We start from the raw sequence: 20,377 nt of genomic DNA, 5'->3' as shown, positions 1-20,377 counted from the left end.
GCAACGTTTTTGTCATATTTTTGTCACTTTTTTCTGATTTTTTTTTCATGTTTTTGTCACATTTTTGTCATATTTTTGTCACATTTTTGTCACATTTTTGTTGTATTTTTGTTGTATTTTTGTCTAATTTTTGTCACATTTTTGTCATGTTTTTGTCTCATTTTTGTCACATTTTTGCTGTATTTTTGTCACGTTTTTGTAAAATGTTTGCAACATTTTTGTCATTTTTGTCATTTTTGTGATTTTTTTTTCAGGTTTTTGTCAAATTTTTGTTATATTTTTGGCACATTTTTGTCTCATTTTTGGCACATTTTTGTCACGTTTTTGTCACGTTTTCACTTTCACAAAATTGAGAAAAAACATGACAAAAGCACAACCAAAAAGGACGTAAACATGACAATCATAAGAAATTTAGACCAGTCTTAGCTTTCAAATTAGGCGTTACTCTGGCCTATAGGCTGTAAACTTAAGTCGAGAAGCTTTAAGATTTGGGTAAAGCCAAGCTGTAGAAAATGTGCTGGGTTAAGGCGGAGGTTAAGAGGAGATTAATAGATTGACTGATATGTGGAAATGAAAAGTTTCAAGCTTCTTATTTAAGTGAGATAAAGGAGCCACAAAAACTTACTGCTCAGTAGAGGGTGAAGCGTCACATCAGAGGACGGTCACAGGAGGAAGGCTCCAGGTTAAATTCTCAGATCATTTCTGTTCCCATCTGCCACCAGGACTCACCTGACAAAGAGGAAGAATAATTTCAGAGATCTCAATAAGACTTGCCTTAAAAAAAAATAAAAGGACAAATTCAGAATATCATTGGGACTTTTCTGTTAAAGGTCAAATAAAAATCTCTTTAGTATCTTCAGTCTGTATTTCTTTGCTGTAAATAATATCCCACCTGTAACGTCAAACCTGTCCCTCCTCAGCTTCCGTACTGTCATTGGAATAGGAGTGGGAGCAGGGGCCTATGTCCTCTCCAAGTTCACTGTAAGTTCATTTTTATACTATTTATTTTGGGTATCTCTTCCCAAAGTCCATCTAATAACTGCCTTTTATTGCCTATATGAAGCTCGCAAACCCAGACTCTGTGGAGGGGCTCGTCCTGGTCAACATCGACACTAACGCCAGAGGATGGATCGACTGGGCCGCTCAGAAAGTACGTACTCCTGAACTCTACTCCTCCTTCTCAGCTGTGCAAAGAAACCTGGTATTTTGATCCTGTTAGCGCTAATGGGGGCGCTCCATCAAGTGACATTTAGAAGTGGATATGAAATTATAGAGCTGCACGGACTGTGCTCTCATGTTTGCGCTAATGAGGTCAATGTTTATCTGGTTAAATAATCAGTGTCCTCATCGATTGTTCTGTTTTTTTTTTGCAGCTGAGCTCCGTGACTCACTCTCTCACCGAGCAGATCATGACTCACCTCTTCAGTCAGGTAAGGAAGTTATTTAAAAGTTTAGTTTAGCACTTAAAGGGATATTTCGAGATTTTTGACATAGGGCCCCATTTCCTAGTTATCCAGAGTGTTGCTGATACCTGGAGATATTTTTTTTTGTAATTCATGCAGTTCTTATGTTTGAAGAGTTTCGTGGCGCTAGGCTAGTGCTAGGATAGCGCATGTCTATGGTATCAGCTAGCCTGCATTCAAAACAGTCTGACCCGCTCCACAGTGCACCTGAGGCAAATCATTTATAACACCAGATAAACGATATAAATGTCTGTGTCGATAGAACAATTTTTGGAATATAACTGACCTTGCAGCACATGAATGATCGCATTTTGAGGGACTATTTTCTAGCAGATCACTCCGCCGCTGCATAGCTTATACAACCAATAAGCTGATGCTGCTCAAATGTAAGGTATTTTAAATGCAAAATGGTTCAAATTATTCTATCGACATTATAAATATATTATAATATCTATTACAAATGATTTGCCTCAGGTGCACTGTGGAGTGCGTAAGACTGTTTTAATGCAGGCTAGCCAATACCATAGACATGCACCAGCCTAGCACCACGAAGCTCTTCAAATATAAGAACTGCATGAATTACAAAAAAAATATCTCCAGGTACCAGCAACACTCTGGATAACTAGGAAATGAGGCCCTATGTCAAAAATCCTGAAATATCCCTTTAATGTTCTGCCACCACCTAGATTAATTTCTTTTTTCTTCTTTTCTTCTTCTCCAGGAGGAACTGTCCTCTAGCACAGAGCTGGTGCAGTCCAACAGAGAGCGCATGAACAAAGCTCCACATGTGGGCAACATAGAGCACTTCTGGAAGGCCTACAACAGGTGCGTGTCAGCTACAGCTTTATAATGCGATACTGGTTCACAATGGACTAATCGATGCAATGCTTTTATCCCCACTCTAGCCGCGGCCACTTGCAGCTCGACCGCACCAACACCTTCAAGTGAGTGTGTAAATGTTATTGAAACAGTAAACAAACCTGGACACAAATTCCGTTCAGTCTATTTCACACTCTTTGCTCTGTCCTTCTGCAGGTGTCCGGTGATGTTGGTGGTGGGAGACCAGGCTCCATATGAGGAGGCTGCTGTAAGTTTTTTTTTTTATCAGAGTCCACTTCTAAAGACAATGAGAATGTGGAATCAAAACAACCTTTTCATACAGTACAAATGGACAAGAAGCAGACGATTGTTCTTATGTTTTCCATGTGGCTCTGCTTTGTCACCAGGTGGAGTGCAACAGCAAGATGGACCCAACAACAACCTCTTTCCTAAAGGTGCGCTCTGATAGTTACTAAAACTATTTCATAATGTTGATATACAGTAATTAAAACCTTTTCCCCCTTGTTTTCACAGATGGCCGATGCAGGTGGTCAGCCCCACCTCACCCAGGTACATTTGAACTATTTAGTGCAAACCAAATGTAAAATAAGAAGTTTGGGGTTTTACTTTTAAAGCTTTGTATTTTTGTAACAAAGTTGTTTTTTTGTTTATTCCTCTTGCAGCCAGCCAAACTGACTGAGGCGTTCAAGTATTTCATCCAGGGCATGGGCTACAGTAAGTCAGCTCATTCATTCACTTATTCACAAACATTAAAGAAGAACTAAGTAACTTGTTTACCAGAATTAATCCTTTTCGTAGTCCCTCTGGGGGTAATACAAGTGTTAATGGGATTATTGGGGGGTCTTTCTTGCAACTTTCCTGCCTTGGAGGCCCCAATACACACTAATGGAATCACGAAGAAGAAGCTAACAGGCTAATGGGCAAAGCTAACTGCGGGCTAGCACCACTTAAACAGTTTTTACAGCAAAGTTTGGGTGAAAACAAACATCTCCATTGTGTAATTGGATGTACAATAGCCCTCTCTCCCTTTGTCTTTTCTGTCAGCGAAGTATTTACTCTCACGGACAATTAATGAGTAAAAAACGTAACTTGCTACGACACCTGCAGTGGCGCTTATAGCCTCTAGGGGCATGAGTTACTTAGTTCTGCTTTAATGTAGTTGCTCTGTTGAATGTATGTGTCATTATGCTACCCTAAATGTGGGGCTCATGTATAATGTGTTTTGTGAATAAATCAACATTACTGTTATCTAACCAATACTACATTTGAACATTTTACCTGGAGAAACCGGTCACGTTAATGCAATATTTACACACACCAAAAAAAAGGTACAGTCCTGACATACAGTTGTCCAATGTGCTTGTCTCCACAGTGGCGTCTTCGTGCATGACGCGCCTGTCCCGTTCGCGCACCACCTCCATGTCGTCCTCCTACTCCATGGACGGGTCGCGCTCTCGCTCCCGCACGCTCTCCCAGGGCTCACAGGGCGGACAGATGCCCCCCAGCCCCTCCCAGACCATGGAGGTGTCCTGTTGAAGACCATGATTCGATTAAGCACATGGTTTTTAAGCTGAGAGCGAGAGTGAGTGGGTGAGAAGGGAAAGATGAAGAAGCATAACCATAAAATGCAGGATCAAGACCTTTTTGTCACTACACAGCTACCATCATTCCCCCCAAAAAAGGAGTTCAGGCTGACGGGGAGAGGGAGTGCAGGATATCAGACACGTTGTAGTCCATCTGACATATTTGTAGTCCATTTTCAAAAAGGGCTTGTGTTAGTGGATGAAGACAGAGAATTGTGTTGTCCTCCCTCACTCCCTCTGTTGCAGCTTCTATCAGTCAATAGATCCCTTTATTTTAGACAAAAGGGGTGTAACCTATAGAGACCACGCCCCTTGTATTAACCAATAGTGATAACACTCCAAACTGTCTTGTTGTTGATGATGAAGAAGATGATGCGATGATGTGTAGAAAAACTTTTATTACGCCATAACTTTAAAGCAGCAGATAACAATTATAGCAGAGATACTTATAATAATAATAATGTGTGTCTACTTTACAAGCTAGTTTTACTGTCATTTAGTTTCTAATTCAATGTCTCAGACGAGGGGCGAAGCTACTGATTGGCCAATGAGAGCCACTATTTAGCAACTACTTCCTCCTTGATGTTGCCAGGTTGTGAATTTTGTTTTCACAAGGTGGTCAGGGTTAGAGTTGGAGGTTCCTATTGCTCCCTTGCCATTTTGTAGTAAATTTGCAGCTTTGTTGTTTATGTCTTCCATTAGCCCTGTCTGTTTCGTTATCCCAATGCTGAGGAGGTGGTCTAAATAGGAGCCAGTTTTCTACATTGTGATTAACAGGCAACCCAAGGTAATTGTTGTCGCTGGATTTTTTAGGAATCCATTTTTATTTTGGAATTTCAATCACAATTTAGAAAAGTGGCGTTGATCGTGCAGGACGCTTTTTTTGTTTAGCTTTTCTTTCTTTCTAGACTGTCTGAAAGTTGCATGCCCATGTGAATATTGACTGGATGTTTCTCTTTCTTTTCTTTTTTAATTCTTCTTTTTGTTTTTGTGTGTGGGTGTGAAAGAAGGTGTGTGTTATTTTTGTTCTTTTGCTTGGAGATTTCAAGAAGCTGCAGGTGGCAAGTTTGCATACGGAAAGGCGGGGGCGCGCTTTGAGCTAGCTTAGCATTGAATAATGCTTCGGGAACTGCTGGCGGTCTCACACTGCTTGCCCCAATATCCACGCTTATGTAGCCTACTATACAATTGACTCTGTGCATAACTCCATGTCAAAACAATGCCACCCAAGAAGTGACTTCCTGTTTTGATCCAGCGCACCAAAATAAAAGCACCATCTTATTCAATTGTTCAGCAGTTCATTAGTTCAACTTCATTTCTGCCTAACTATTAACAAACAAAACACTTAAAATGTGTGTATTTCATTATATTCTTTTAATGTTGCTAGTACCTGCTAAGCTAATCAATGAGACGAGCTGTGTGCTTTTATTTTGGCATGATGGATCGAAACAGGAAGTCACTTCTTGGGTAGTGTTGTTATGATCATGTAATTGATTATGTTATGAAGTTATGCACCGTGAGTCAATTCGAAGCCATACTGCAGAGCATTTTTACTGGTGAAAAATACCTCTTCAAAATGGTGTCTTTACACCTCCGGCTCGTTTCCATGGTTACTGCTTTACTCTGATATTCTAGTAGCCAAACGTGATGTTTAAACACACTTCCAAATGCTTTATTTTGCAAAAATGGCATTGTCAATGTCTTGCTGAGCAGTGGGAGCACAGGTTTAGCTGATCTTGTCCTGGAGCCTCGATTGTTCCGCAGTATGGTTTTAATTTACATGCATAAGCGCTAACTAGCATGGATATTAGCCTCAGCGTTAGCCTCGGCCATTTGGGATCACTGTGGTTGAACTTCTTCGCTAGTGCACAGATACCTCCCAACAAACCCAGTTCCGATTTTTAGACAGGGTAAATGAAAAGGCGTTGGAGCTACAAAGCTGTTGCTAATGCTAATGGACACCCTTGTTGGTTAGAAGCACAAATGAATGTGGTGATGGCGATGGAAGCCCAGGGTTCTTTTTAAAATGAATTTTCAGAGACCAAAACTAATAAACCAGCCCATTTTACACTGCCGAAACTTTGAGATAGTTATGTCTTACCAATATCTGCTCAAAACCAATGAAGCGACTAAAACTGCCAAAATTCTACCTTTTATAATGGAGTTTCTTTCAATAAATAATACTGTGACTTTAATGTGCACCTTTGATGTGGTCACTAAATTGAATTCCTTTTTTTAAAGTAAATGCTAACCACTGCCCTGTGACTTGCGGATACTGAAGTTTTAAGAGACCGAGGCGATATCCCTGGAGTGCATGCGTATTCTTGTATCTTAATGCAGTATTTTCTTTTTTCCATTAAATACTATGGCTGCTTTAATTGACCAGTGTTCAGATATACAAATGAACTGATTGGATAAGCCCAGAATAAGGTATTTGGTGCACCCTGATAGACTTCATAACAACAAAAAGTGGCCTGAACTAGACTTGCGAGTTGGAATAGAAATGCAAAATTAGTTTCAGCCCGTTTATTGAAGACATTTGTAAAGAGCTATGCCTCAAGTGAACAGATGGGGGTGCCAGTGATTCAAATATAGAAACATAAAGTCATCTCATCAACATCTGCTTATAAAGGGGCACCACAGATGGAAACTTTGAGTAGCAACTTACTCTTGTAGACTTTATGGTGCACTGCAAGACCAGCCAATACTTAATATGGTGCTACTGGTTATATCATAAAACCACTGCGTACCATCACATTGTAAGTCCTGACGTTGCATTTTGGGAATTAATGCCGAATAAAACGACAGAAAGGAGCCTAAAGAGTGACATTTTGTAGAGAACGTTATAGGTACATCCTGGTTGTGTGTTGAGCGAGACAGTGCGGTTGTGAACTGTGTCCATTTTTTCTTTCGTTCGTCTTCAGATTTTTACTTGTATCATGTTAATTCTCCGCTCACCATGTTTGATTTTTCTCCTTTCTGTAAAAGTGTATGTTTACTGTCCTGATGTGTTCACAAAGTTAGTTAACTGTGTGCTAGTTCTTGTGTAACTTTTTTAGCATTAGCTCTAATAAGGGAGAATAATATAAATAAATAATAATAAAAACATGAAACGTAATGAGAATAAAATCTGATTTACTTGTGTGGCTAATTTTTCTGTGTAACACAATGACCATCCAAAAAAGCAACTATAATATGAATAAAAGCTTATGGAAAACACAGCTTTGGTCTTTGTCTTCACTATTTAGATATGGCAAACACATAGAGTTTTCAGCATTGGAAATTTCATATAACATTACACAAATTATGAACATGATTCCATTTTCCCTTAAAAAAAGCAATGTAAATAAAAGAAAATAAATTACAGGTATATACATACACATTTGGTGATGAATCTGCCTGAGGTGCTCCCATCAACAATGAGCCTTGGAGAAGATTTAAAATATTGCCTCCTCGTTGCAAATAGGCAAACAAAGAAATGCAGTAAATAAATACACAGAATATACACTATATTGATGTAGATGTGACTTGGATTGCATAGACGTAGAAGCCAAAATTTGTTAAATTGATTTAATGTAATAGACTCCTTCCTATTTTTGTGAAAAAGCCAGGAAGGGAAAAGCGAGTGTCTAACACAAACACTGTGGTCAGGCCTAAAGACTTCAGACACTCAAATTCGATAATAATGTCGAGAGCTGGATGATTGCGGAACTGCTGAATTCTGAGCTGGTCTGCGGATCGGAGAAGACCTACCGACTCTGTCGAAAGAATTAAAAGTGGAATGTAATCGACAACGTGGGCCATAAAATGCACAAGGTGTGTCTCAACTTTGACATGGCCACCGATATTTTTGGCCCTGGTAAGCTTCACTATGGCTTCTTCAATGTTCTGTCTAAAATGCAGAAAGACTTTGCATCTCATGTTTTGGTGATGGTCAAACCGGGTGAGAGCGGCCTGTGGCACGGCCCCCCGGTGTGATTTGGAGAATCTGTAGACTACGTCGTTTTGGTGGCAGTAGAGCTCCACAGAGCTCAGTGCGTGATGAAGGTCTCTAAGAGCCTGGTCTATGCAGTCTGGGTCCTGGTTGCTGTTCTGCTGAATCAGACGTACTAAGGCACGGTTGTAAAATGCGATGGCTGCCCAGCAGCGGTCCGCCTCTATGGCCTTTGTGAACATTTGTATACTGGCTTCACACTGGCCTTTGGTCAGGAGCTCATTTCCAAACAGAGTGTAGTGGTGAAGGTTTGACAGTGGAGACTGTCTCTGTCTGAGAGTCTCTCTGGCTTTCTCCAGATCTGAAGCCAATTTTGTCTTTAGGGTGTCGCTTGAACTTTTGTCATTGATGTTCATGAGAAGCCACAGGCACCAGAACTCATGCAGCGCAGAAACATCGGACTGTGCAGGCTGATTATTGTTTTCTTGATAGAATACATTGATAAAGACCAAATACTGACTGAACAGCTCTTGCTTCATCTTCATCTTTGGAATTCTACTCTCCAAATAATCCTTCAGTTCCTCTGCCACACTTTCATCTCTTACAGTTTTAGCCAGCTTTATTTCAGTGTCGGACGTACTTCTCAGAATCCCAGACAATGTCTCAGACATGACATTGTCCCTCTGGCCACTGCAATGTAACCGCAGCTGCATCTTAAACAGATCTTTATAAACGTTTATGGGACTGACCATGTCTCCCAGTACAGACAGGAGACACTGGGCCATCACCAGTAGTTCGAGTGGTTTGTTGAGATGAGAGGAACAGATGACGAGCTGAGCAGACCCAGGACTCCCTTGTCTCCCAGTTCGACCAAAAGCTTGAGCCTCGACTCTGGCGTTTGCAGGCAGAAACGTCTGCAGTACATGAAGCCCTCCGGCGGACCTCATTGGGGCAGAAACCCGCAGGTCCGTCCCTCTTCCAGCCAAGTTAGTGGCAATGATCACTTGTCCTGCTTTGATTTCATTGTCAGTGATGGCTCTGTTGTCCTCGTTGTTGCTTATGTACAGTCTTTTGTTCTGGACAGAGGGACCCAGGGCCTTGTCTATGGCCTTGGCGCGGCCGATGGTTTCACAGATGACCAGCACAGCTCTCTCAGACCTGTAAGCGGTGGGGTTGACTTGAGCTCTTATGACTTGGCAGATCCTCTGCAGCCATTGTTCTTCATTGTTGACAACTGCTCCTTCCACCTCAAAAAGCTTCCTGCGTTTGAAGGTGGGAATGTTACAAGCGGTGATGCCTTTGTAAATCTGCTGTAGGGTCTCAGTCTCTGCTCTTTGGCCTAGAGTCCCAGTGACTCCATAGATCTGGTCTCTGTACATGTGCAGCAGGCCCACATTGGACATGAAGTTGGTGACTGCTGACATGTCACTGAGCTTATTTTGATGTTTCATTTGTAGAAACTGGTGCAGACCATCTGTCCACTGCATGGAGTTTTCTAAAACACCAGTGTCACGGAAGTCAACAGGCACCACTCCATGGCTCTCTACAACATATTGATGGTCCTTTGTTATGGTTTGGGCATAGAAAGCATTTTTTATCCAATGCTCTATTCTGGACTCAACCATATCTCGGAGAAAACCTGGCACATAGCAGTTATTTGTACCGTGTCTCACATCACATGGTGTAAAATGCAGAGTGCTTGTGATTTCTGATTTGGCTGCTTTGATCAGACTCTCTTGGTCGTGGTAAATATACTGACAGACGCCTCCGCTGTGTAACAACAGGGATATTTGAGTTTGTGAATCATTATCTAATGGAAATTGACCAACTTTTCTGATTGAGCCATTGTCTTGTTTGTACAAAACAAAATGACAGGTCATATATTCACCTTCTATGGCTTTGAAGAAGGTTGCCAGTTTCTCAGGGGTAATGCTTGCAGTTATTTGAGGGAAAAGACTTGGGTCTTTCTTGAGAGCATTAGAAGAACCCTTTTCTATGAGACCTGTGTTCTCTGCCTTTCTCAGGACAGTGATTAGATCATCTTCTGTGAGAGACAGACTTTCAAGTATAACCTGATGAAACAGGACTTTAGGTCCAAGTGTGATTGGACCTTCCCTAGTGTACTGGTTAGCAGTGTCCCATATGTGAGCGAGGAGTGAGTTCAAGTGCAACAATGCAGGCATGTCAGAGCTCAAATAAACAGTGTGTCCCCCCTTATCCAGCATTAGAGAGTCCACTTCATCCACAATGGCACATTGGAAAGGCCTGTCTGCGTGGATGTCCTTTCTGCCAAAGTGATGCCTTAACCAGTCTGCAGCAAAATCATGTGCAGTTCCATAAACCACCTGACATTCATAACATTTTTTTAGATCTGCATTACTTTTGCTGATGTTACAGCTCACGCTTATTTTTAGTTCTTTGTAGAAGCTTTGCCACTCTTTAAAGTCTCGCTTGGCTAAAACCGGGGAACTGGACATGATGTCCACTTTGTGCCCCTGCAGAGCTCTATAAGCAGCGTACATGGCCACAATGCAGGTCTTGCCCTCACCAGTGCTGACCTGAATCAGCCGTCCTTTTGCCGACAGAGCCATGAGGCTCCAGCTCACCATCTGAGTCAGTCTGGGAGTTAAATTCTGTGTCTTCTTCACTGCAGCGATCACCCTCTGAAGGATTTCCTTTAGCTGTTTGTTTTCACTGAAACTAGTTTTATTGACCTGGTAGTTTAGGAAAGTTTCAGATACAATTTCTTTTATTTCATCAAGAAGCTTTTTGTCCACTAACTTTTGTTGCCTAATTTCCTCAATTATTTCATCAAGTGTCTTCTCAGGATCAGCACCTAAAATCTGTTCCAGTTGGTCGTCTGTTTTAGTTGTATCTCCCAACAGCTCCACTAATGTCTTTCCAGACTTCCAGCTGGGAGTGATATAATTGATCTCAATACAGTGCAACATTTTCAGAATCCACAGCTCCATGCAGAGACAGTCAGATCTGTCTTTTGTCATTTTAGAGTCAAACCGCTTCAGCAGAGCTTCAAACAGCTCAATTACCTCGGCTGGACTCCAGGAAACATTTGAGACTAGTCCTTGGAGCCTGGTCAGGATCCCGTCTGTGTGGTCAGAAGATAGAGGCATTTGGACTCTTTCTAAGAGCTGGTGTAATGGCTCTCCAACAGACATCTTGAAGGCTGTGATCTTGTGCCTACAAAAAGTGCAAGACATTAATATTGTAATGAATGATGTAAATTGTTCACAAAAGGATCAGGGGTTCTCAGTTCTGCTTTGTGGCTTTAACCTCTTTGAAAAGTCTAGATAACCTGAATGGACCAGTTTCAACATCAGATCATTTCAGTGCTCATATGGCCTTGTTAAAAGTATTATTTTGGACTATTTTTGGGGCTCACTGCACACAGAATATCAACATGATTTGTAAGGTCATAAAACAAGGTTGAGTACTTATACATATACGTAACAAACGGCAGAGCATTAATATGCTATGCTTTTTGTTTCTGTTTCTGTCTGACAAGGATAGGCCTGGTAGAGATCATAATCAAATACCAGTACAAACACCAGATCAAGTTTATCCTTGTCCACAGAAAACTCTTTCACTTTGAACACTTTGAAAAAGAGACAGACAGACAGACAGACAGACAGACAGACAGACAGACAGACAGACAGACAGACAGACAGACAGACAGACAGACAGACAGACAGACAGACAGACAGACAGACAGACTGTTAGTTGTCCAACAACAGTTTACTCTTTTACAAAAGAAAGTGACCTTAATCAAAAGTTTACATACCCCAGTTCTCAATACTCTTTATTTCCTCTGATGCTAAAGCTGGCCATTTTTTTTGGCAAAAGCCTCCAGTTCCTGTAAATAAGAAGAAAGAAAGAAAGAAAGAAAGAAAGAAAGAAAGAAAGAAAGAAAGAAAGAAAGAAAGAAAGAAAGAAAGAAAGAAAGAAAGAAAGAAAGAAAGAAAGAAAGAAAGAAAGAAAGAAAGAAAGAAAGAAAGAAAGAACGGGGAAAGGGTAAATCACAGAGTGAATATTTGAATAGTTCGTCCACATTTAACTCACAATCTGCAAGCTAGAGGTGAGTGGAAGAGTCAAAATATTAACGCAAGGTAATAGTTGTATTAATATATAATATTACTCAAGTAGAAGCGCTCATCTGAATAATTACTTAAAGGCACACTGCGTAACATTTCGGATTGAACTGTTACCAGCAATACAAAACATGCTCCTAATGACCAGCTAGACACAGAAAATGCTATTTTTGCTGTGGATAATCAAAGAATGGATTTGCTTGTGGACATGTTTGGTTCATTGATTTGATTAATTTATTTGAGCTGAAAAGTGTTTCAAAACATTTTTACAGTAGAAAGAAAACAAAACAAGACTATTGTGCTCAAAAGGCGTAGACAGAAGCTCAAAAACTTATACAAAACCTACCCCTTATCTCTCATTTATAGTAACATCACATAAACTTCCAGCATAAACTCATGCAAGAAACTGATGCATGAGTTTATGCTTGTGCATCAACAGAAATCATTTATGATCATACAAAAATGTCATAAATGTAATATACTATCAAGTAAATACTCCATGGTACTTAAGATTTACACCAAGGCACATCTCTTTTCACATCTCTTTTCCATTCTGATCAGACTTCAATATTGCCTTTAGTCAACATCTCCATGGCGACGAGCTGGAGACGTACCCGATTCCCAGCAAAGTTACCGTCAGTTCTTAGTAAAGGTGAGCCGGCCACAGTTAACACATAATTTGTTAATATTTTAATCTATTTTTCAACAATAAAAATGTGTGTAATAAAAATAAATGCTGGTATTGATTCTATTTATTGGGTGAAATGCTACGCGGTGTGGCTCAAGTAAAACAAAAACAAAAGTATAGGTGAAAATACTGAACTCTCATGATACTTCCAAATAACATGAGTTAAGTAAAAGTATTAAGTAGGCTCCTGTGGTACAACTCTTACTGCAGAAAGTACTTTAATAATAATAATTTATTTTTTGATGCAATTCTTTAATTAGAAATTGATAACATATAACTGCTTATTCTTTTATATAATAAGACGGTTACTGACCTGTGGCTGCAGAGTGGAGGTGTGGATGTGCATCTGGCAGAGGTCAAATGAAGAATGAGAAGAACCTTTGCTTTTTATGCCATAAGATGTTTTGGTTATCGCTGGCGCCGCCTCATCATCATGAGATGGTGCCACATACAGAGCTGCCTACGATAATGCCCATAGTTTCATATAAATCATGTGACCGTGTGGTTTGCACAAATATGTAAATAAAAACAATGCACTGTGCAAATACTTTCACTTTTGGCTTGTTTCTTTGTTTTCATCCAACCATGACATGTTTATTATTGAGACAAATATTGAGAAGAGACTCATGGAATTTTTCAGACTCACCTACAGAAAGAATCTGTGGGTTTTTGCAGCATCAACAGCTTTTTGTGCCGTTGATCTCCCTCTCTGTTGCTTTCGGAATCAACAGAGAAAATGTGAAAATAAATATGAATTAAAAAGCTTTGTTTTTGTATGTCATTCCATTACCACTTTTTGTTTTGATAAGGCACCTCAGCGAGAAAAGGAGTAAGACATTTGAACATGTTAACCTTTTACCTGGAGACACAGGTATGCAATATTTACACGCACACACACAAAACACGTAATTAACTTTAATAAATGAACTGAGTAACGCACAGTCCTCATAAACACTTTTCCCAATGTGCTTGTCTCCACAGTGGCGTCTTCGTGCATGACGCGCCTGTCCCGTTCACGCACCACCTCCATGTCGTCCTCCTACTCCATGGAAGGGAGGTGCTCTCACTCCCGCACGCTCTCCCAGGGCTCACAGGGTGGACAGATGCCCCCCAGCCCCTCCCAGACCATGGAGGTGTCCTGTTGAAGACCATGATTTGATTAAGCACATGGTTTTTAGCTGAGAGCGAGAGTGAGTGGGTGAGAAGGGAAAGATGAAGAAGCACACTATTTTTTCCATTAAATACTATGGCTGCTTTAGTTGACCAGTGTTCAGATATAGCTTGTTATTCAAATGAACTGATTGCTATTGGATAAGCCCAGAATAAGGTATTTTGTTCACCTTGATTGACTTCATAACAACAAAAACTGGTCTGAACTAGACTTGTGATGTTGGAATTAATTTCAGCCCATTGATTGAAGACATTTGTAAAGAGCTATGCCTCAAGTGAACAGACGGGGGTGCCAGTGATTCAAATATAGAAACATAAAGTCATCTCATCAACATCCTCAACTGCTTATAAAGGGGCACCACAGATGGAAACTTTGAGTAGCAACTTACTCTTGTAGACTTTATGGTGCACTGCAAGACCAGCCAATACTTAATATGGTGCTACTGGTTATATCATAAAACCACTGCGTACCATCACATTGTAAGTCCTGACGTTGCATTTTGGGAATTAATGCCGAATAAAACGACAGAAAGGAGCCTAAAGAGTGACATTTTGTAGAGAACGTTATAGGTACATCCTGATTGTGTGTTGAGCGAGACAGTGCGGTTGTGAACTGTGTCCATTTTTTCTTTCGTTCGTCTTCAGATTTTTACTTGTATCATGTTAATTCTCCGCTCACCATGTTTGATTTTTCTCCTTTCTGTAAAAGTGTATGTTTACTGTCCTGATGTGTTCACAAAGTTAGTTAACTGTGTGCTAGTTCTTGTGTAACTTTTTTAGCATTAGCTCTAATAAGGGAGAATAATATAAATAAATAATAATAAAAACATGAAACGAAATGAGAATAAAATCTGATTTACTTGTGTGGCTAATTTTTCTGTGTAACACAATGACCATCCAAAAAAGCAACTATAATATGAATAAAGGCTTATGGAAAACACAACTTTGGTCTTTGTCTTCACTGTTTAGATCTGGCATAACACATAGAGTTTTGCGCATTTTAAATGTCTTATAATATTACACAAATGATGAACATCATTCAATTTTCCCTTAAAAAAAAATGCTAATAATGAAAAGAAAAGAAATTACAGGTATATACATATATTGTACATACAGAAATTGCACTGAAAATATGTAAATTTATTGCAATGCAAACAAAACAAATGTTCACTTGGTGGAGCTAATGAATCTGCCTGAGGTGCTCCCGACAACAATGAGCCTTGGAGAAGAGTTAAAATATTGCTTCCTTATTGTAAAAAGGCAAATAAAGAAAAGCAGTAAATACACAAAATATATACAGTTGATGTAGACGTGATCTGGATTGCATAGACGTAGAAACTAATATTTGTTTTGTGAATTTGACGCCCACCTAGCCTTTACTTTAATAGAGTCCTTCCTATTCTTGAGTAAAAGCCAGGAAGGAAAAAGCGAGTGTCTAACACAAAGACTGTGGTCAGGCCTAAAGACTTCAGACACTCAAATTCGAGGAAAATGTCGAGAGCTGAATGATTATTGAACTGTTGAATCCTGAGCTGGTCTGCGGATTGGAGAAGACCCTCCGACTCTGTCGAATGACGTAAAAGTGGAATGTAATCATCAAAGGAGGCCAAATGATGCACAAGGTGTGTCTCAACTTTGACATGGCCACCAATATTTTTGGCCCTGGAAAGCTTCACTATGGCTTCTTCAATGTTCTGTCTAAAATGCAGAAAGACCTTGCGTCTCATATTTTGGTGATGGTCAAACCGGTTGGGAGCAGCCTGTGGCACGGCCCCCAGGTGTGGTTTGGAGAATCTGTAGACTACGTCGTTTTGGTGGCAGTAGAGCTCCACAGAGCTCAGTGCGTGATGAAGGTCTCTGAGAGCCTGGTCTATGCAGCCTGGGTCCTGGTTGCTGTTCTGCTGAATCAGACGTACTAAGGCACGGTTGTAAAATGCGATGGCTGCCCAGCAGCTGTCCGCCTCTATGGCCTTTGTGAACATTTGGATACTGGCTTCATAGTGGCCGTTGGTCAGGAGCTCATTTCCAAACAGAGTGTAGTGGTGCAGGTTTGACAGGGGAGACCGTCTCTGTCTGAGAGTCTCTCTGGCTCTCTCCAGATCTGAAGCCAATTTTGTCTTTAGGGTGTCGCTTGGATCTTTGTCATCTTTGACGTTCATGAGAAGCCACAGGCACCAGAACTCGTGCAGCGCAGAAACATCGGACTGTGCAGGCTGATTATTGCTTTCTTGATAGAAATCATTGACAAATTCTAAATACTGACTGAACAGCTCTTGCTTCATCTTCATCTTTGGAATTCCACTCTCCAAAAAATCCTTCAGTTCCCCTGCCACATTTGCCTCTCTAACTATTTTAGCCAGCTTTATTTCAGTGTCGGATGAACTGATCAGAATTCGAGACAATGTCTCAGACATGCCATTGTCCCTCTGGCCACTGCAATGTAACCGCAGCTGCATCTTAAACAGATCTTTATGAACTTTTATGGGACTGACCGTGTCTTCCAGTTGCGACGGGAGACCCTGGACCCTCAACCGTAGTTTGAGTGTTTTGGGGAGATGAGAGGAACAGATGACCAGCTGAGCAGACCCAGGACTCCCTTGTCTCCCAGTTCGACCAAAAGCTTGAGCCTCAACTCTGGCGTTTGCAGGCAGAAAAGTCTGCAGTACAAAAAGCCCTCCGGCGGACCTCACTGGGGCAGAAACCCGAAGGTCCATCCCTCTTCCAGCTAAGTTAGTGGCAATGATCACTTGTCCTGCTTTGATTTCATTGTCAGTGATGGCTCTGTTGTCCTCGTTGTTGCTTATGTACAGTCTTTTGTTCTGGACAGAGGGACCCAGGGCCTTGTCTATGGCCTTGGCGCGGCCGATGGTTTCACAGATGACCAGCACAGCTCTCTCAGACCTGTAAGCGGTGGGGTTGACCTGAGCTCTTATGACTTGGCAGATTCTCTCCAGCCATTGTTCTTCATTGTTGACAATTGCTCCTTCTGCCTCAAAAAGCTTCCTGCGTTTGAAGGTGGGAATGTAACAAGCGGTGATGCCGTTGTAAATCTGCTGTAGGGTCTCAGTCTCTGCTGTTTGGCCTAGAGTCCCAGTCACTCCAAAGATCTGGTCTCTGTACATGTGCAGCAGGCCCACATTGGACATGAAGTTGGTGACTGCTGACATGTCACTGAGCTTATTTTGATGTTTCATTTGTAGAAACTGGTGCAGACCATCTGTCCACTCCGAGGAGTTTTCTAATACACCAGTGCCACAGAAGTCGACAGGCACCACTCCATGGCTCTCTACAACATATTGATGGTCCTTTGTTATGGTTTGGGCATAGAAAGCATTTTTTATCCAATGCTCTATTCTGGACTCAACCATATCTCGGAGATAACCTGGTACATAGCAGTTATTTGTACCGTGTTTCACATCACATGGTGTAAAATGCAGAGTGCTTGTGATTTCTGACTTGGCTGCTTTGATCAGACTCTCTTGGTCGTGGTAAATGTACTGACAGACGCCTCTGCTGTGTAACAACAGGGATATTTGAGTTTGTGAATCACTATCTAATGGAAATTGACCAACTTTTCTGATTGAGCCATTATCTTGTTTGTAAAGAACAAAATGACAGGTCGTATATTCACCTTCTATGGCTTTGAAGAAGGTTGCCAGTTTCTCAGGGGTAATGCTTGCAGTTATTTGAGAAAAAAGACTTGGGTCTTTCTTGAGAGCATTAGAAGAACCCTTTTCTATGAGACCTGTGTTCTCTGCCTTTCTCAGGACAGTGATTAGATCATCTTCTGTGAGAGACAGACTTTCATGTATAACCTGATGAAACAGGACTTTAGGTCCAAGTGTGATTGGACCTTCCCTAGTGTACTGGTTAGCAGTGTCCCATATGTGAGCGAGGAGTGAGTTCAAGTGCGACAATGCAGGCATGTCAGAGCTCAAATAAACAGTGTGGTCCCCCTTATCCAGCATTAGAGAGTCCACTTCATCCACAATGGCACATTGGAAAGGCCTGTCAGCGCGAATGTCCTCTTTGCCAAAGTGGTGCCTCAACCAGTCTGCAGCAAACTCCTGTGCAGTTCCATAAACCACCTGACATTCATAACATTCTTTTAGATCTGCACTACTTTTGCTGATGTTGCAGCTCACACTTATTTTTAGTTCTTTGTAGAAGCTATGCCACTCTTTATAGTCTCGAATGGCCAAAACCGGAGAACTGGACATGATGTCCACTTTGTGCCCCTGCAGAGCTCTGTAAGCAGCGTACATGGCCACAATGCAGGTCTTGCCCTCACCAGTGCTGACCTGAATCAGCCGTCCTTTTGCCGACAGAGCCATGAGGCTCCAGCTCACCATCTGAGTCAGTCTGGGAGTTATTTTCTGTGTCTTCTTCACTGCTGCGACCAGCTTCTGAAGGATTTCCTTTAGCTGTTTGTTTTTACTGAAACTAGTTTCATTGACCTGTGAGTTTAGGGAAGTTTCAGATACTATTTCTTTTACGTCATCAAGAAGCTTTTTGTCCACTTGCTTTCGCTCAATTTCCTCAATTATTTCATCAAGTGTCTTCTCAGGATCAGCACCTAAAATCTGTTCCAGTTGGTCGTCTGTTTTAGTTGTATCTTCTAACAGCTCCACTAATGTCTTTGTCTGTTCAGACTTCCAGCTGGGAGTGATATAGTTGATCTCAATACAGTGCAACATTTTCAGAATCTTTAGGTCAACTCTGTCTTTTAATGTTTTAGAGTCAAACCGCTTCAGCAGAGCCTCAAACAGCTCAATAACCTTGGCTGGACTCCAGGAAACATTTGAGACTAGTCCTTGGAGCTTGGTCAGGATCTCGTCTGTGTAGTGAGAAGATAGACGTACCCCCATTTGGACTCTTTCTAGGAGCTGGATAATGGATCTCTGTCAGACACTTTGGAAGCTGTCATCTTGTGCCTACAAAAAGACAATACTAATTATTGTATTAAATATAACTTATAAAGGAAATCTTTATGTACATAAACACTCATTCTCTATAAACCTCATATTCCTACTGTTCATAAATCTTTAGTTATGTACAAACAAGTGAGAATATGTTAAAACGTTCACAAAAACAAAAAGATCAGAGGTTCTCAGTTCGGCTTTGTGGCTACAACCTGAAACCAAAAGTTCAACATCAGATCATTTCAGTGCTCATATGGCCTCCACTACAAAAACATGGCTTGTTAAAGGCTGGCAAGTATTATTTTTGGACTATTTTTGGGCCTCACTGCACACAGAATACCAACATGTTTTGTAAGGTCATAAAATAAAGTTAAATAGTTATTATACATATACGTAACAAATATGTTTTTACGATTTCCAGTAAAACATGAAATGTCACTGTTAAGCCAAAAGCAAATTTGCAAACAATTGAGCGGCCTGCCGGAGATTTAATCTTCTATGCTTTTTGTTTCTGTTTGATGAGGATAGGCCGGCCAGAGATTATAATCAAGTTTACCCTAGACAGACAGACAGACAGACAGACAGACAGACAGACAGACAGTTGTGCTCAAAAATTGGCAGAATTTTTTATTTATTTATTTTTTTTGCAATTTTTCATAAAGATAACACCAAAAGTGTTTTTCCACTCATAGTTAGTGGTTGTGTGAAGCCATTTATGGTCAAACATCTGAGTCTGTTCTTTTTAAATCATAATGACAAAAGAAATTACCATAATGACCTTTAAAGCTGTGTATTGCTGCCTTTATCATCAATGACAGGTTAGATTTGTTTGTAGTAGTTGTGGATGAGCCTCTTTATGTCCTCTGATGGTAGAGCTGGCCATTTGGCAAAAAAGCCTCCAGTTCCTGTACATTCCTGGGCTGGAGAGAGAGAGAGAGAGAGAGAGAGAGAGAGAGAGAGAGAGAGAGAGAGAGAGAGAGAGAAACAAAGAAACAAAGCAAGAACGAAAGAAAGAAAACAATCAAAAATTAACATAGGGAAAAGGTAACTCACACAGGGTTGCAAGCTAGAGGTGAGTGGTGAGTGGAACAGTCAAAATATTGACACATGGTAATAGTCACATAACTTCATATTCATTCTCAAGTAGAAGTAGTCATCTAAATAATTATTATTGGGTAAAAATGTTACATGGTGTGGCTTAAGTTAAAAAAAAAATTAAAAAAAAGAATAGGTCAATATACTGTCTTCTCTCCACACATGATACTCAAGTATTGATACGTCAGAATAACATTAGTCAAGTAAAAGTATAACGTACCTACACTGCACAACTCTGCTACAACTCTAAATGTAACTGAGTGCTACCTGCCTTTGAACACACAACATAAAACAACATGGAATGCTGGATTTGCTGTGGATCTCTGCAGGTTTGTAGGACTCAAATTCAATGTTTTACTTTAAAACCGTCTTGACTGGCATTATATAGACAAAAAAGGAGAATCATGATTTTGTTTAAGGAACAATATTCTGGCTATATATATAAAAAAAATAGTAATTTAGGCCTCTTTTTTTCTTTTCAAATTATTAATTATTTTATATAATAAGAGGGTTACTGACCTGTGGCTGCAGAGTGGAGGTGTGGAAGTGCATCTGGCAGAGGTCAAATGAAGAATG

General features: G+C 40.6%; 2 protein-coding genes and 1 long non-coding RNA gene across 4 annotated transcripts in view; 1 reads left to right on the top strand and 2 right to left on the bottom strand.

Annotated features, from left to right (window-relative positions):
- The window catches only part of ndrg2 (NDRG family member 2), a 100,497-nt gene extending 86,665 nt beyond the window's left edge, over positions 1-13,832 (top strand). The window contains exons 7-16 of one of the 2 annotated variants that reach the window (XM_079579959.1): positions 921-981; positions 1,064-1,150; positions 1,374-1,430; positions 2,185-2,288; positions 2,369-2,407; positions 2,499-2,550; positions 2,690-2,737; positions 2,817-2,852; positions 2,966-3,017; positions 13,596-13,832. In XM_079579959.1, coding sequence (XP_079436085.1) covers positions 921-981; positions 1,064-1,150; positions 1,374-1,430; positions 2,185-2,288; positions 2,369-2,407; positions 2,499-2,550; positions 2,690-2,737; positions 2,817-2,852; positions 2,966-3,017; positions 13,596-13,759 — 700 coding nt within the window. In that variant the 3' untranslated portion in view covers positions 13,760-13,832. Of the gene's footprint in view, positions 1-920; positions 982-1,063; positions 1,151-1,373; positions 1,431-2,184; positions 2,289-2,368; positions 2,408-2,498; positions 2,551-2,689; positions 2,738-2,816; positions 2,853-2,965; positions 3,018-3,675; positions 5,014-13,595 lie in introns of those variants that run through there. The other variant, XM_079579958.1, reaches the window with a different exon arrangement.
- On the bottom strand, positions 6,084-13,981 carry LOC306980569. Its single transcript, XR_013794030.1, has 2 exons — positions 13,841-13,981; positions 6,084-6,232 (listed from the first exon to the last, which is right to left on the bottom strand). It is a non-coding gene; the product is annotated as an uncharacterized lncRNA (long non-coding RNA).
- LOC306980630 (protein translocase subunit SecA-like) lies at positions 6,566-20,377 on the bottom strand (the record flags this gene model as incomplete). The annotated part of the gene is made up of 3 exons (XM_079580056.1): positions 20,321-20,377; positions 7,827-11,018; positions 6,566-6,575 (listed from the first exon to the last, which is right to left on the bottom strand). Exons 2-3 carry the CDS (start codon positions 10,994-10,996, stop codon positions 6,566-6,568), a joined length of 3,180 nt encoding a protein of 1,059 aa, XP_079436182.1. The 5' UTR covers positions 10,997-11,018; positions 20,321-20,377.

The sequence above is a fragment of the Gobius niger genome (assembly GCF_951799975.1).
Source record: "Gobius niger genome assembly, chromosome: 21".
Classification (NCBI taxonomy): Eukaryota; Metazoa; Chordata; class Actinopteri; order Gobiiformes; family Gobiidae; genus Gobius; species Gobius niger.
This window is presented reverse-complemented; position numbering and strand designations above follow the sequence as displayed.